At 47.7% G+C, this 18,242-nt stretch overlaps 1 protein-coding gene across 1 annotated transcript in view; it reads right to left on the reverse strand.

Annotated features, from left to right (window-relative positions):
• The window catches only part of CCT2 (chaperonin containing TCP1 subunit 2), an 86,894-nt gene that overhangs the window by 58,013 nt on the left and 10,639 nt on the right, over positions 1 to 18,242 (reverse strand). Inside the window, exons 3-5 of the mRNA XM_063927489.1 lie at positions 11,495 to 11,560; positions 7,395 to 7,506; positions 1,546 to 1,622 (exon numbers count right to left, since the gene is read on the reverse strand). Of these exons, the coding sequence (XP_063783559.1) occupies positions 1,546 to 1,622; positions 7,395 to 7,506; positions 11,495 to 11,560 (255 nt within the window). The remainder of the gene's footprint in view (positions 1 to 1,545; positions 1,623 to 7,394; positions 7,507 to 11,494; positions 11,561 to 18,242) is intronic.

An 18,242-nucleotide genomic window follows, 5' to 3' on the forward strand; every position in this document is an offset into this window, starting at 1 on the left:
AAAATCTTTTTGACACTTGGTATTTTTTGTCTGGATGTTTCCAGGCTAACTTAAACAGGTCATCTAAGGGCTGTTTTCACACTCGGCTGCTTGTGCCAGGTGGGAAAAAGCTGGATTGTGTTCAATAGCGACTCTCCCCCTTTGCTACACCCTGAACCAGTTTTCCAGTGTTTTCTGAGTGTCAGGAGGAGCTGTGTGTGCCTGCCGCTGGAAGGCGTCAAAATACCACTGGTCCCACTTTGAGATTGCCCCCCCCCCCCCCCCCCCCCAATGGCGCCAGAACTACAGTGTTTTTTATACTGGCAATGTCTCCAAAACAGCTTTAAAAAAAAATAATAATCACACAAGTGCTAGTTTAAGCCACCGCTAGCCAGTGTACACAGGGGGCTATAGCAGATCACCCCCAGGAGGGTCCCGTATGCCTCCCCTGAGTGTCAACCGCACCTTGAACCAGGGGGGGTCAAAATCGCAAGAAGAGTTAGTGCAGATCGCAAGGTGAAAGTCATCTTGCGATCCCGATGCGATGTCCAGCCAGGTCGGCATCGCAAGAAAAGATAGACTGTGCAGGCAAGTCAATCCTTGCTATATCGGTGTATTATCTAGTTCATCTCACATGTAAAATGACATCTCACATAAGCCAAAATCTCACATAAGCCAAAATCGTAAGCACACATAGTCCATATCTCAAGAAAAGTTTGTAAAAATCTGTGCTATCTGGGCTCCAGGGAGTTCAAGGGAAATCACAAGTGAAAATCAGGTATAGCAAGGATCTCACTGTGTGTACACACCCTTACTTTGCAGCAATTTTCCACACCTGACTAAAACTTTTGCATAGTACTGTATGTACAGATAGGATTCTGACATCTTAAAAAGCCATGGGATTTCTCAAATATCAGTCCCTTCCCTTGCATCTTCACAAGCATATTATATGGCAAAGAATAATATTAGCAACGTACCCAGTGTCTGTTACTAGGGATAAGGAGCTGCTACATTACCAAGGATGTGGTGCCAGTCCTGTACATTAAACCTCAATTCTCTCTAGTCCTTCAACAATCGCTACATCACCCAGCCTGTAATGTCACTTTTCTCTACAAGGTGTTTTGGCCAACTGGAAAATACGATTGCCTACCTGCTATCATCACAGTCTGGCCAAGTAGAATGAGGACTCCATTTGAGCCAGTGAGAGGATGTGCTGTGGACAGGCTGAGTTTGCATTTTATTACAGTTATCACTGTAAATGCACATGTGCCTGAATAATAATAAATTATTATTATTATTATTTTTATTATTATTATTCCACTTTGGATGTTGTTTAACTAGAAATTAGAACTCCCTACTCAAACAAACCAAATCTTTAAATACTGTCTACAGAGATGCTCTTACTGGATGAAATGCATAGCACTAAATCAACTTACTGGTATAAGCGCTACTATTTGTTTTGTACAACAGTAACCAAAGAAAGCTACAAAGTTACAGTGGCACATGTAAGAAAACTATGCCTTGTGTTCCTTAGGATAAAATATACTCAGATTATGATTCTCTTACTCTAAGCAATTCAGCTGCCAACACAGTCACAGATGTTGTTCCGTCACCTACTTCATCATCCTGGACCTTGGACATATCTAAAAAGGAGGAGAAAAAAAAAAAAAAAATTAAGTAGATGAAACAAAATCAGATTTTACTTACCGATAAATCTATTTCTCGTAGTCCGTAGTGGATGCTGGGACTCCGTAAGGACCATGGGGAATAGCGGCTCCGCAGGAGACAGGGCACAAAATAAAAGCTTAAGGATCAGGTGGTGTGCACTGGCTCCTCCCCCTATGACCCTCCTCCAAGCCTCAGTTAGGATACTGTGCCCGGACGAGCGTACATAATAAGGAAGGATATTGAATCCCGGGTAAGACTCATACCAGCCACACCAATCACACCGTACAACTCGTGATCTGAACCCAGTTAACAGTATGATAAACGCAAAGGAGCCTCTGAAAAGATGGCTCACAACAATAATAACCCGAATTTTTGTAACAATAACTATGTACAAGTATTGCAGACAATCCGCACTTGGGATGGGCGCCCAGCATCCACTACGGACTACGAGAAATAGATTTATCGGTAAGTAAAATCTTATTTTCTCTGACGTCCTAGTGGATGCTGGGACTCCGTAAGGACCATGAGGATTATACCAAAGCTCCCAAACGGGCGGGAGAGTGCGGATGACTCTGCAGCACCGAATGAGAGAACTCCAGGTCCTCCTCAGCCAGGGTATCAAATTTGTAGAATTTAGCAAACGTGTTTGCCCCTGACCAAGTAGCTGCTCGGCAAAGTTGTAAAGCCGAGACCCCTCGGGCAGCCGCCCAAGATGAGCCCACTTTCCTTGTGGAATGGGCTTTTACTGATTTTGGCTGTGGCAATCCTGCCACAGAATGTGCAAGCTGAATTGTACTACAAATCCAACGAGCAATCGTCTGCTTTGAAACAGGAGCACCCAGCTTGTTGGGTGCATACAGGATAAACAGCGAGTCAGATTTTCTGACTCCAGCCGTCCTGGAAACATATTTTCAAGGCCCTGACAACGTCAAGCAACTTAGAGTCCACTAAGTCCCTGGTAGCCGCAGGTACCACAATAGGTTGGTTCATGTGAAATGCAGAAACCACCTTAGGTAGAAATTGAGGACGAGTCCTCAATTCCGCCCTGTCAGAATGAAAAATTAAGTAAGGGCTTTTATATGATAAAGCCGCCAATTCTGACACACGCCTGGCTGAAGCCAAGGCTAACAGCATCGACACCTTCCATGTGAGATATTTTAAGTCCACAGTGGAAAGTGGTTCAAACCAATGTGACTTTAGAAAACTCAACACAACATTGAGATCCCAAGGTGCCACTGGAGGCACAAAAGGAGGCTGTATGTGCAGCACCCCTTTTACAAATGTCTGAACTTCAGGTACTGAAGCCAGTTCTTTCTGGAAGAAAATCGACAGGGCCGAAATTTGAACCTTAATGGACCCTAATTTTAGGCCCATAGACAGTCCTGTTTGCAGGAAATGAAGGAAACGACCCAGTTGAAATTCCTCTGTAGGGGCCTTCTTGGCCTCACACCACGCAACATATTTACGCCAAATGCGGTGATAATGTTTTGCGGTTACGTCCTTCCTGGCTTTGACCAGAGTAGGGATGACTTCTTCTGGAATGCCTTTTTCCCCTCAGGATCCGGCGTTCAACCGCCATGCCGTCAAACGCAGCCGCGGTAAGTCTTGGAACAGACAAGGCCCCTGCAGTAGCAGGTCCTTTCTTAGAGGTAGAGGCCACGGTTCGTCCGTGAGCATCTCTTGAAGTTCCGGGTACCAAGTCCTTCTTGGCCAATCCGGAACCACGAGTATAGTTCTTACTCCTCTCCTTCTTATGATTCTCAGTACTTTTGGTATGAGAGGCAGAGGAGGGAACACATACACTGACTGGTACACCCACGGCGTTACCAGAGCGTCCACTGCTATTGCCTGAGGGTCCCTTGACCTGGCGCAATATCTGTCCAGTTTTTTGTTTAGACGTGACGCCATCATGTCCACCTTCGGTTTTTCCCAACGGTTTACAATCAGGTGGAAGACTTCTGGGTGAAGTCCCCACTCTCCCGGGTGAAGGTCGTGTCTGCTGAGGAAGTCTGCTTCCCAGTTGTCCACTCCCGGAATGAACACTGCTGACAGTGCTATCACATGATTTTCCGCCCAGCGAAGAATCCTTGCAGCTTCTGCCATTGCCCTCCTGCTTCTCGTGCCGCCCTGTCTGTTTACGTGGGCGACTGACGTGATGTTGTCCGATTGGATCAACACCGCCTGACCCTGAAGCAGAGGTTTTGCTTGACTTAGGGCATTGTAAATGGCCCTTAGTTCCAGAATGTTTATATGAAGAGATGTTTCCATGCTTGACCACAAGCCCTGGAAATTCCTTCCCTGTGTGACTGCTCCCCAGCCTCTCAGGCTGGCATCCGTGGTTACCAGGATCCAATCCTGAATGCCAAATCTGCGGCCCTCTAGTAGATGAGCACTCTGCAGCCACCACAGGAGAGACACCCTTGTCCTTGGCGACAGGGTTATCCGCTGATGCATCTGCAGATGCGATCCGGACCATTTGTCCAATAGATCCCACTGAAACGTTCTTGCATGGAATCTTCCGAATGGAATCGCTTCGTAGGAAGCCACCATTTTTCCCAGGACCCTCGTGCACTGATGCACTGAGACCTGGCCTGGTTTAAGGAGGTTCCTGACTAGCTCGGATAACTCCCTGGCCTTCTCCTCCGGGAGAAACACCTTCTTCTGGACTGTGTCCAGAATCATTCCTAGGAACAGTAGATGTGTCGTTGGAATCAGCTGCGATTTTGGAATATTTAGAATCCACCCGTGCTGACGTAACACTACCTGAGATAGTGCTACTCCGACTTCTAACTGTTCCCTGGATCTTGCCCTTATCAGGAGATCGTCCAAGTAAGGGATAATTAAAATGCCTTTTCTTCGTAGAAGAATCATCATTTCGGCCATTACCTTGGTAAAGACCCGAGGTGCCGTGGACAATCCAAACGGCAGCGTCTGAAACTGATAATGACAGTTTTGTACTACAAACCTGAGGTACCCTTGGTGAGATGGGTATATTGGGACGTGGAGATAAGCATCTTTGATGTCCAGAGACACCATATAGTCCCCTTCTTCCAGGTTCGCTATCACTGCTCTGAGTGACTCCATCTTGAATTTGAACCTTTTTATGTAAGTGTTCAAGGATTTCAGATTTAAAATTGGTCTCACCGAGCCGTCCGGCTTCGGTACCACAAACAGCGTGGAATAATACCCCTTTCCCTGTTGCAGGAGGGGTACCTTGATTATCACCTGCTGGGAATACAGCTTGTGAATGGCTTCCAAAACTGCCTCCCTGTCGGAGGGAGACTTTGGTAAAGCAGACTTCAGGAACCGACGAGGGGGAAACGCCTCGAATTCCAGTTTGTACCCCTGCGATACTACCTGTAGAATCCAGGGATCCACTTGCGAGTGAGCCCACTGCGCGTTGAAATTCCAGAGACGGGCCCCCACCATATCTGAGTCTGCTTGTAAAGCCCCAGCGTCATGCTGACGACTTGGCAGAAGCAGGGGAGGGCTTCTGCTCCTGGGAAGCGGCTGCACGGTGCAGTCATTTTCCTCTTCCTCTGCCCCGGGGCAGAAAGGAGTGGCCTTTTGCTCGCTTGTACTTATGGGAACGAAAGGACTGAGTTTGAAAAGACGGTGTCTTTTTCTGCTGATGTGAAGTGACCTGGGGTAAAAAGGTGGATTTCCCAGCCGTTGCCGTGGCCACCAGGTCCGATAGACCAGCCCCAAATAACTCCTCCCCTTTATACGGCAATACTTCCATGTGCCGTTTGGAATCCGCATCCCCTGACCACTGTCGCGTCCATAACGCTCTTCTGGCAGAGATGGACATAGCACTTACTCTTGATGCCAGGGTGCAAATATCCCTCTGTGCATCACGCATATATAGCAATGCATCCTTTAAATGTTCTATAGTTAACAAAATATTGTCCCTATCCAGGGTATCAATATTCTCAGTCAGGGAATCCGACCATGCGACTCCAGCACTGCACATCCAGGCTGAGGCGATTGCTGGTCGCAGTATAACACCAGTATGTGTGTATATACTTTTTAGGATATTTTCCAGCCTTCTATCAGCTGGTTCTTTGAGGGTGGCCGTATCAGGAGACGGTAACGCTACTTGTTTAGATAAACGTGTGAGCGCCTTATCTACCCTAGGGGGTGTTTCCCAACGCGCCCTAACCTCTGGCGGGAAGGGATATAATGCTAATAATTTATTAGAAATTAGCTGTTTTTTATCGGGGGAAACCCACGCTTTATCACACACCTCATTTATTTCCTCTGACTCAGGAAAAACTATTGGTAGTTTTTTCACACCCCACATAATACCCTTCTTTGTGGTACTTGTAGTGTCAGAAAGGTTCAATGCCTCTCATTGCCGTGATCATGTAACGTGTGGCCCTACTGGACATTACGTTTGTCTCGTCACCGTCGACACTAGACTCAGTATCTGTGTCAGGGTCTGTGTCGACCCACTGAGGTAACGGGCGTTTTAGCGCCCCTGACGGTGTCTGAGACGCCTGGACAGGCACTAATTGATTTGCCGGCTGTCTCATGTCGTCAACAGTTTTTTGCAAATTGATGACATTATCACTTAATTGTTTAAATACAATCATCCAGTCAGGTGTCGACTCCCTAGGGGGGGACATCACCAACACAGGCAACTGCTCCGCCTCCACATCACTTTCCTCCTCATACATGTCGACACACGCGTACCGACACACAGCACACACACCGGGAATGCTCTGATAGAGGACAGGACCCCACTTAGCCCTTTGGAGAGACAGAGGGAGAGTCTGCCAGCACACACCCAGCGCTATATATATATATACAGGGATAACCTTATATAAGTGTTATTCCCTTATAGCTGCTGTTATTATCGTTATTTTCTGCCAAAAATGCCCCCCCTTCTCTTTTTTACCCTGATTCTGAAGCAGGACTGCAGGGGAGAGTCAGGGAGCCGTCCTTCCAGCGGAGCTGTGAGGGAAAATGGCGCTTGTGTGCTGAGGAGATAGGCTCCGCCCCTTCACGACGTCCTTATCTCCCGCTTTTTTGTGTAAAAATGGCAGGGGTTAAAATACATCCATATAGCCCAGGAGCTATATGTGATGTATTCTTTTTGCCACCTAAGGTATATACTGTTATATTGCGTCTCAGGGCGCTCCCCCCCAGCGCCCTGCACCCTCAGTGACCGGAGTGTGAAGTGTGCTGAGAGCAATGGCGCACAGCTGCGGTGCTGTGCGCTACCTTAGTCTGAAGACAGGATGTCTTCTGCCGCCGATTTCACCGGACCTCTTCGTCTCTTCTGGCTCTGTAAGGGGGACGGCGGCGCGGCTCCGGTGACCCATCCAGGCTGTACCTGTGATCGTCCCTCTGGAGCTAATGTCCAGTAGCCTAAGAAGCCCAATCCACTCTGCACGCAGGTGAGTTCGCTTCTTCTCCCCTTAGTCCCACGATGCAGTGAGCCTGTTGCCAGCAGGACTCACTGAAAATAAAAAAACCTAAACTAAACTTTTATTCTAAGCAGCTCAGGAGAGCCACCTAGATTGCACCCTTCTCGGCCGGGCACAAAAATCTAACTGAGGCTTGGAGGAGGGTCATAGGGGGAGGAGCCAGTGCACACCACCTGATCCTTAAGCTTTTATTTTGTGCCCCGTCTCCTGCGGAGCCGCTATTCCCCATGGTCCTTACGGAGTCCCAGCATCCACTAGGACGTCAGAGAAAACTTCAGTAAATTTACTTAATACAAATTATTGCTTGAAACTTACCAACCAAAACCTGGGCAGCAGGATTATCAATTCCAATAGCCTTTAGAATGGTCGCACCATCATTCGTTACAGTAACACTGCTGTCTCTGCCACCACTTAGGAGAATCTTGTCCTGTTACATTAACATACTTGATGAGTACAGAACAATGGATACTTTTTCTGTATATGCTTTGATAAATCACCTCTAAGTATTTTTAAGATTTAAAAAAAAAAAATTTAAGAGGTGTCATTATCTCTGTAGAATTACGTACATTTAAAAATGTGCCATTATTGCTCCCAATGAGAAACGCAAATACAAGTGGTTCATTTCATGGGATGACAGGATTTTGCAGAATTCAAAGTCCCTATGATAAGAGCATTTATTTTCTTACCTAGTTAAATCCTTTTCTTAAGGGTCCATAGGGGCACAGGGAAAACTGGGTATAGCCTGGAGAGGAGAGTCTGCGCACCAAATCGTTACTAATATTTTCCCAGCAGCCACAGACTCCCTTCCCACTATACCCAACACCCAGCCACCAGCCAGTTAAGTAAGCAAGACCGCAGCACGAGTGAGGAGAAGTAGAGCGAGAAGGAAGGACGGCATACAGGGGAAACTCAGAAAACTAGAATATCGTGCAAAAGTTCATTTATTTCAGTAATTCAACTTAGGTGAAACTAATATATTATATAGACTCATTACATGCACAGTGAGATATTTTAAGCTTTTATTTGTTATCATTTTGAGGATTGTGGTTTACAGCTTAAGAAAACCCCAAATCCAAAATTTCAGAAAATTAGAATACTACATAATATCAATTAAAAAAAAAAAAAAGATTTTAAATACAGAAATGTCGCCCCTCTGAAAAGTATAATCGTGCATATGTACTCAGTACTTGGTAGATTTTTTTGGTGAAATTAAGAACGCACTAAGAAATTTGCGAGGGGGCGAGATTTCAGCTGCCTAGGGGCCCCCACGGGGTTTAATCCTGCAGTGACTCCATGCCTAAACCACATTTACTACCAACACTAAGGGGTATATGCAATTCACGGCGAATCGCGGCAATTTTTCGCCGTTTTTTTTTCCGACTCAATTCGCCAGGTGAATTCCGGCAGGTGCCTGCCGGAATTCACCATATTCAATGAAAAACGGTTTCGCCAGAATCGCGGGCGAAAATCGGCCGATTTTGCTGCGATTTTAAAAAACTGTAAAAAACGGGAAAAACCCGAAAAAAAAAATGGCGTGGGGTCCCCCCTCCAAAGCATAACCAGCCTCGGGCTCATCGAGCTGGTCCTGGTTCTAAAAATCCGGGGGAAAATTGGCCAGGGATCCCCCGTATTTTTAAAACCAGCACCGGGCTCTGCGCCTGGTGCTGGTGCCAAAAATACGGGGGACAAAAAGAGTAAGGGTCCCCCGTATTTTTAACACCAGCATCGGGCTCCACTAGCTGGACAGAAAATGCCACAGCCGGGGGTCACTTTTATGCCGTGCCCTGCGGCCGTGGCATCAAATATCCAACTAGTCACCCCTGGCCGGGGTACCCTGGGGGAGTGGAGACCCCTTCAATCAAGGGGTCCCCCCCCCCCAGCCACCCAAGGGCCAGGGGTGAAGCCCGAGGCTGTCCCCCCCATCCAATGGGCTGCGGATGGGGGGGCTGATAGCCTTTTGTGATAATAAAAAGATATTGTTTTTTCCAGTAGTACTACAAGTCCCAGCAAGCCTCCCCCGCAAGCTGGTACTTGGAGAACCACAAGTACCAGCATGCGGGAGAAAAACGGGCCCGCTGGTACCTGTAGTACTACTGGGAAAAAAATACCCAAATAAAAACAGGACACAGACACCTTGATAGTAAAACTTTATTACACACTACCGACACACACATACTTACCTATGTTGACACGCCGACTGCCACGGTCTCCGGCGATCCGAGGGTACCTGTGAAAAAATTATACTCACCTTCCAGCGTCCAGAGATAAATCCACGTCCAGAGAGATAAATCCACGTACTTGTTAAAAAAAAAAAAAACGCAAATACCGGACTGAAAGGGGTCCAATGCTTTCACATCAGACCCCTTTCTCCCGAATGCCGGGACATCACGTGACTCCTGTCACTGAAGTCCCTTCAGCCAATCAGGAAGCGCTACTTCCGTGGCGCTCACCTGATTGGCTGTGCGCTGTCTGTACTGTGACAGCGCATCGCAAAGCCGCTCCATTACTTTCAATGGTGGGAACTTTGCGGGTAGCGGTGGGGTCACCCGCCGGTCAGCCGCTGACCGGCGGGTGACCTCACCGCTAGCCGCTAAGTTCCCACCATTGAATATAATGGACGGGGCTGTGCGATGCCCTGTCTGAGTTCAGACAGCGCACAGCCAATCAGGTGAGCGCAACGAAGTTGCGCTTCCTGATTGGCTTAGAGACCTTTCTGTGACAGCTGTCACTGACAGGTCTCATTCGTGGAAAGGTGTCCCATGTGTCAGCATGGGACCCCTTTCAGTCCGGTGGTCGGGTATTTGCGTTTTCTTTTTTTGCCAAGTACGTGGATTTATCTCTGGACCATGGCTGAGGTGAGTATATTGAACTTTTCTTTTCAGGTATCCGTGGATTCTACATGGAGAAGAGGACCGATGTCGGCGTGTGAACATAGGTAAGTATGTGTGTGTCGACGTATGAAATAAAGTTTTACTGTCGACGGTGTGTGTGTCCTGTTTTTATTTGGGTATTTTTCCCCAGTAGTACTACAGGTACCAGCGGGCCCGTTTTTCTCCCGCATGCTGGTACTTGTGGTTCTCCAAGTACCAGCTTGCGGGGGAGGCTTGCTGGGACTTGTAGTACTACTGGAAAAAACAATATCTTTTTATTATCACAAAAGGCTATCAGCCCCCCCCATCCGCAGCCCATTGGATGGGGGGGGGGGGGGGACAGCCTCGGGCTTCACCCCTGGCCCTTGGGTGGCTGGGGGGGGGACCCCTTGATTGAAGGGGTCCCCACTCCCCCAGGGTACCCCGGCCAGGGGTGACTAGTTGGATATTTGATGCCACGGCCGCAGGGCACGGCATAAAAGTGACCCCCGGCTGTGGCATTATCTGTCCAGCTAGTGGAGCCCGATGCTGGTGTTAAAAATACGGGGGACCGCTACTCTTTTTGTCCCCCGTATTTTTGGCACCAGCACCAGGCGCAGAGCCCGGTGCTGGTTTTAAAAATACGGGGGATCCCCTGTCAATTTTTTCCCCGCATTTTTAGAACCAGGACCAGCTCGAAGAGCCCGAGGCTGGTTATGCTTTGGAAGGGGGACCCCACGCCATTTTTTTTTATGATTTTACCGTTCCAGCATAAAAAAATAAAAAATAATATTTTAAAAAATATATAAATAATATTTGTGCCTCCAAAAAAAAAAAAAAAAAAAAAAAGTAACTAATCCCTTCTAATATAAATAGATCTGCTATTCCCCAAAAAAAAAAAAACCAAAAAAAAAAACATGTTTAAAATTTTTTTATTTGTTTTCACCCTCCAAAGTGTGGCGGATTGAAAATGACGAATTTGCTGTCTAAAAGCACTGCTGTCGAATTTCCAAACTTGAATTGAATATGCTTTGGTCGAATTGCAGCACTTGTATCATTGCAAAAAAGTCGAATTTGCAAAAATTCGAATTTCAAAAAGTCGAATTTTGAAAGTCCGTTTTTTGGTCGGAAAGCACTGAATTGCATAGGCGATTTTTTTTTTTTGGTCGATAATAACCCGAAATTCGACAATTTCGTGAATTCGACCGCAATTGCATATACCCCTAAGTATTTGTACAGAGATTTATTGCATAAAACACACAAGTGAAACAGAAGCATCACATAGAAATAGGTCATCAAAAATACTTCAGCCATTAAGTAAACAGAATGTGTCAGCTAACTAAAATTTAAACTGGGAAATTCAATTTATGGCATGTGCCCTCCTCTGCCTGCGGTGCGAGGTAAAACTTTCTGTAAAGATGGACATATGGCTTTCCGGAACAGGAATTCACATCCACCTTCACTTAATTGAATTCCCTCCAAAGAATGTTTTGTAAAGGGTGGAAATTCTACCTTGAAACATCCAATTACAGGGGTAAATCTGATCGCTCAGCCTAAACCACTTACCATGCCTTTTGGCCCCAGAGTGCTTTTCACCAAATCTCCAATCGCAATGGCCCCAATGAAGGAGGACTAAAATGACAAATACATTAGAGAAATATGGTGACAATTAAATTTAGTCCAACTTCAAACAACTGGCCATTAGATCAGCCATGTGCCTGGATTAATATTAGAAAACCAACTAGATACACACAAGTTATATTTCAACAAAAAAGAGGATTTTGGTACTTACCGATAAATCCATTTCTCTGAATCCTCTAGGGGACACTGGAGCATTCCATTAGACATTAGGGGTGTGAAGCTTCCAACCGGAGGTGTGGCACAATCTAAAATTAGCATTGTCTGCACAGCCGGCTCCTCCCCCTTCACATCCCTCCTCCCTCAGTTTGGAAAATTTGACTGAGAGAATAGGACATGATGCTAGAGCACATGGCGAGGAACCGAACCGTACAACCTAACAAACAGCAGCCAAGTAACTTAACCGAGAAACCAACGCTGTTTGTACGAACTGTTTTACCAAGAACTTTGAATCGAGCAGGCCGACAGCACCGAGGCGGGCGTCCAGTGTCCCCTAGAGGATTCAGAGAAATGGATTTATCGGTAAGTACCAAAATCCTCTTTTCTCTTTCATCCACTAGGGGACACTGGAGCATTCCATTAGACCTTAGGGGACGTCCCAAAGTTAACCCCCAGGGAGGGAGTGCTGTCGGTTGTCTGCAAAACCAAACGTCCGAACATAGAGTCGCCGGACTCAAAGGTATCAAACTTGCAAAAGCACGCGAATGCGTGGGCTGAAGACCACGTTGCCGCTCCGCAAAGTTGAGCAGTGGAAGCACCCTGGCCACCGCCCACGAGGCATCCACCAATCGAGTGGTAGGAGTACCCGACTGAACCCGAACCTGTTTTTTACAGGAATTATATATAAACTTGCCGAATGGCAAGTCCAAGCCATCGAGACAAAGACCGCTGAGATGCTGGCCAACCCTTCTTAGGTCCAGCCTGAAGAACAAACGAATGGTCTGACCTTCCAAAGGATGACGTAACCTGTACGTATACCCGTAAAGCTCGGACAACATCCAAGGACACGTCCCCATCTGCAAGACCCCGGAAGGATGGGACCATAATGGGCTGGTTTACGTGAAAACCCCAAAAACAACCCTAGGCAGGAGTTCTGCCCTATCCTCCTGAAAAGTCCAAACGGGGCTCTTACACTAAGGCACGCAACATAAAAAAAACCCTGGCCGAAGCCAAGGCAAGCAAAAACGTGACCTACCAAGAAAGATATTTCAGGTCTGGTTTTGCTAGCGGTTCAAAAGTAGGTGATGTCAAAAACTCCAACACCGAATGCAAGTCCCATGGTGTAGTAGGAGAGAGAAAAGGGGCTGCTATCCGCAAAACCCCCTGTAAAAAGGTTTGACTTCTGCAAGGATGCTAATTGCTGTTGAAATCGGACGGAGAGAACCGAATGCAGAGAGCCCAGCCTCAGTCCTAAATAGAGACCGGCCTGAAGGAAGAGTAGAAGTCTGGATAAGTGGAAGTGCTTCGAATTCCACCCACGTTCTTGACACCAAGCCATGTACCCCTTCCAAATCCTGTAGCAGTACATGGCTGTGACCGGCTACCCAGCGGTAATCATCGTAGGAATGGACGATCGTAGTATACTTCTGTTCATTAAAATCCGGGATTTTAATAGCCTTGCCGGGAACCACAGCCTGTTTTTGGGAGTTGGAACGGTCCCTGATATAGCAGGTCCCCTCTCAGAAGAGACCTTAACGGATCTTCCGTTAGTAACCCATGCAGGTCTGAGTACTAACTCCTGCGGGACCAATCCGGTGCGATTAGAATCACAGACAGTCGCTCTCGTGTCAACCCTACTCAGATCCCTGGGTATGAGTTGGAAAGGTGAAAAAAACTGGAAACCTTTTTATAACACAAAAAAAATGTTAATGCGGCCACTCACTCAGCTGCTGGATCACTTGTCCTGGACATCTATCTGGGCAGCTGATGGTATTGTCGAGACGCCATTGGGTCGATCTGAGGTAGGCCCCATCTCACCACCAAGTCGAAATTCCGTGGACGGAGGTATCACTCCCATGGATGCACGACCTGGCGACTGAAATAATCCGCATCCCAGTTCTCCACACCTGGAATGAACCCTGCCGAGAGGATGACGTTTCGCCTTTCTGCCCACAACAAAATCTTTTGTGGTTTCCTTTAACGCCATCCCGTTTCTCCATGACCGATTACGTCTGCCGTCGTCGTGACATTGTCCGACTGCATCTTTATGTGTTGACCCATGACAGGGCCTTTGGCTAAGAAAAAGGGCCCTGTAAACTGCTCAGAGTTCGAGAATGTGTAAGGGTAGGCTGCTTTCCAGTAGCGTCCATCTGTTCTGAAACTAATGCTCCTCCCAGACGGCACCCCAACCTCTGAGACTGGTGTCTGTTGCAGGATCCCTTCAATCCCAAATGCCTAATCCAGGCTTTTTCAACCAGTGTGCCGCGACCAGTTGCACGGTGTGCCGCGGAGCCAGAGCAGCTTCCTGAACCTTCAGAGTGAACTGTTGGCCCGGGCTCTTCTAAGAGGATCAGTCGTGCTCTGACCGTGACCTATGCCTTGAAGACACGGCGGTGTGATATCATAGGTCACGGCCGCCGTGTCTCACCACCTAGCCAGCCCACCCGCATACTCAGCTTTCCTTGCCCGCCCACCCACATCCACACCTGCCCGACCGCCCGCTGCTCAGTATTTGCAGCCCTCTACTATGAAAACCCCCCACCATTGAGGGACAGGAAGGAGGACAGCTGACCGGTAGGAGCTAATATTTGTTATTTTAGTTCTCCTGTGGGGAACAATAAGATTTATGTGGGGAGAATAAGGATTTATGGCTTTATGGGGGGGGGGGGACAATGTGAATAATTCATGTGGGAAGCAACATGATTGTTTTCTCTGTGTAGGCCAATGTATGTGTGGATTTTTTTTTACTGTGACGGCCAATGTGTGTTTTGTTTTTTGTTTTTCTGTGGGGAACTGATGGTGTGCCTTGGCAAGTTTAAAATATTGTTTGGTGTGCCGCGAGTAGAAAATGGTTGAAAATCACTGGCCTAATCTCTAGCCTGCTGCGAGATTCCTGTGCAACGCCCACCAAATTAAGGAGGAGCGTATTCGTGGTGGAAGTCGGATTCTTTGTGCAGAAGCCAGTGTGACCTTGCTCCCTGAGCAATGAGGTTCATCAGTAATGGTCGGGAATGAAACTGCCTTACTCGGGATCTTCGAACGATGCCACCAACTTCCTGAGAAATTTCACACAGGTGTAGAGAAACCTTTTGTGACCTTAGTACCTGAGCCACAAATCTCTGTAGGTCCAGGACCTTGTTCCTTGGTAGGAATACTTTCAATAGTACAGTGTCCAAGAGGAGGCCGAGGAACTGAATCCGTTGAATTGGCATGAGGTTGGATCTCTGTAAATTCACAATCCCCCCATGTGGAATGAGAAATGGATGAGACGTCTGAACATCCCTGACCAACTGGTCCAGAGAGGATGCCTTGATTTGCAGGTCACCTAGATAAGGACTAATCGTGACTCTCAACAGTCCCGATTCTGCAACCATGAATGCCATGATCTTCGTAAAGAAACTGTGGGTCGATGATAGACCGAACGGCAAGGCCCTGGAATGGTAGCGATCCATCCGCAGTGTGAACCTCAAGTAAGCTTGTTGAAGAGCCCAGATTGGGATAAGCACATATGCATGTTCCAAGCCTGCAAAAACCAAATGGATTGATTCCAGCTTGAATTAGAAGACACTGAGAGACCGGTTTAAAACGGTTAAATCGAGTCTCGGCCCGCCTGTCCGGATCACATTTTTCACGACAAAAGGATTGGAATAACAAAACCGTTCCTTTCTGAGGGGCGGCCACCGGAATAATGACCTCCGAACGTAGCTAAGTTCCAATTGTTGGCAGTAGCGTTTATAATCTCTTGTCAGGAGGTCCATCCCGCTCTTCTGGCTGCTGCCTGTGAGCGGTCTCTATCTCTGCCCCCACGTACTTGTGTACCGAAACCTCTTCATGGGGCGTGTAAGGACTGAGAGCCAAAGGAATTACATGCTGGTCCTCAAGAACCTCTCCTAAACTGTGGAGTGGCTCATGTATAAGGAGTAGGCAGACCAGTGGGCGCTGTAGCTTGCGAAATCCTCCTGGCTAACACTGGATTGAAAAACCTCACCTCCTCAAAGGGGATGGAGTCTACCGCCCCTTGGTAAAATTATAGTGAGCCCCACTGGGATTTGAACTCCAGTCGGTCTGTGCAGTAGCACTGGGCATTAGACCACTGAGCTATTTGCTCCAGCCGATATGGTTGAAGTAGAGATGCGTAATGTCTATAGGTTTGACACAAGTATGAAGCCGAATTTCAATTGTGTCCCGCCAGTTGAGTAATTTCTTTCCAGACCATGCTCCCATGGCCTTGTTAACCCCAAGCGCAAACGACCGTAGGTCTTTGTGCTGCGTCTGCTACAAAAATTGACTTTTAAAAGGTGGGTGAACTTTAATTAGGTAACGGTAAGATTGTTTTCCTTGACAACCTTCCTGGGAAAACATCCACTATCGGCGGAATCTCCCACTTATCCATTATACCCTTAGGTAGGGGATCAGTTACTAAAAACCCTGTTTTGAAACTGAACACGGTTGTCAGGGTGGTTCCAGGACTCCTCCATTAAAGACTGGAGGGATTTAGGAATGGGAAATGCAGCGGAACGCGCTCTTGGGATTCGAACCATCCGAATCTACTGGCTTCATCTCCTATTATACCTTAAAGTTTTAGGATCTCAGCTTGTTGTGATGAAATAATCAAGACCTGAGATTGCTGCGTCCTGTGTGGACAATCGGCGTCTAGCTTAGATGCAAACAACTCACCCTTTTGTGTGTTAATGAGCCTCATCCTCTTCCCGTTACAACAGGAATAGGCCTTTTAACCGCCTTGCACATTGTTACCTGCTTGTGCTGGAGGCGTTAACCTGATGAAAAATTATTTTAATCGTCTTGGAGAATCCCGCAGCACTAATTGTTGCGTGCGGGAGTCCGGCATCTCATTGGAGATTTTATGTACAAGGTGATAGAGACAGAGCACTGCTCCCAGGTGGAGCTTCCTTGTCTAAGCAGGAGTTGGCCAACCCGCGGTTTGTTACAGTTCGTACAAACATAACAGGTCTCTGCCCCCTTGGAGGTCTGTGCTTTAGACCTGTCATTGAAACTCCCTACCAGGGTATTTCGTGGCGCTTTCACCCTTTAAACTAGGAAGAGAAAGGCTGTTCGAAATGACGGAAGCAAAGTTATCGGATCGGGCTAGAAATACGGTTCTCCTTTTTTATATAGAAACCAGAACAGGCCAAAATTATATTTATAAAAATAAATAAAAAATAAATAAACAAAATGAAACACCAGCCGACATACAACCCCCAAGCCTCAACTGTAACTCAGCTACGATGGGAGAGTTGGGATCCGCTTGCTTCGTTGTATTTTCGTCAGGATCTTTAGAAGAGAAGTCCTTTGAAAATATAAATGGTATGGTAAATTTGGGTGTAGTACGGCTGACCGGCGGTCTCCTGACCGCCGGTCAGCTTACCGACACCGGGATCCCGGCAGCATACCGACGCCGGGAACCCGGCGGGGAGGGGCGAGTGCAGCAAGCCCCTTGCGGGCTCGGTGGCGACCGTTCTATTCCCACTCTATGGGTGTCGTGGACACCCACGAGTGGAAATAGTCCCTGTTGGTCGGCATGCCGACCATCGGGACAGTGACCCGTCGGGCTGGCGGAGGAGGTCATGTGACTGACTGTCAGCTGACCGGCGGTCACATGAATACCACCCGGTAAATTTATTTTGTTCAGGAGATCTCACATTACTGAACATGTTTCCACCAGCAGAGGGAGCTATTGCTACACCTGAAACTTTTTCTCTTCTGATAGCTATACAAGGGGGGGGGGGGGGGGGGGGGGGGGCTACCCATCCCCGTAATTGGCGCCAGGGAGGGATAATTAAAATGGCCGACACTGAAAAATTCATGTCACATCATAATTCTAAGTACTGGCCAGCAATACTCACTACAATAAACTCTATTTTAAAAAACAATATAGGGATGCGCGCTGATGTCTGCCGAGCGCCTACCCCTTATGTTACTGCAGAGTCCTGAAACATATACCCACACGCGGCTGAAGGCTCTCCTCAGCCACGCGGAACATTGCAGCCTCTATGGTGCGCGCGCGCTACGGGTCCGTCTCACCAAGTCCCGTAGCGGCGCCACTCCAGGTCTTCCTACGCGGCCTTTCAATGGCGATGCACGCCACGGGACCGTTCACCAAGTTCCGTAGCGGTGCCACTGTCTCCCCCGGTAACGCACGCTACGGAACCTCTCACTAAGTCCCGTAGCTGCGCCTTTCTAATCTCCCCAGCGTGGCCTTTCAGTCCCGCAGCGGCGCTTCAGTCATCCCGTGGTGACGCACGCTACGGGACTTCTCTCACCCCTCCCGTAGCGGCGCCTCTCCTGAGTGCTGAATCTATGTCTAAAGCATCCTTAGGGAGCCACAACAGCTCCATTGATCGCATGGGGAGAAAGAGGGGAGGGGGGGGATACACTAACCTCCTGTGGGGCCTCTCTATGTTAAAAACCCTCATACTCACAGTTGGCGCTGGTGAGGAGATGCAGACTCCTTCAGGCGGAATCATTGTCTCCACTCCTGGACTTTGTACCCCTTTTA

This window comes from Pseudophryne corroboree, chromosome 6 (genome assembly GCF_028390025.1).
Source record: "Pseudophryne corroboree isolate aPseCor3 chromosome 6, aPseCor3.hap2, whole genome shotgun sequence".
NCBI lineage: Eukaryota > Metazoa > Chordata > Amphibia > Anura > Myobatrachidae > Pseudophryne > Pseudophryne corroboree.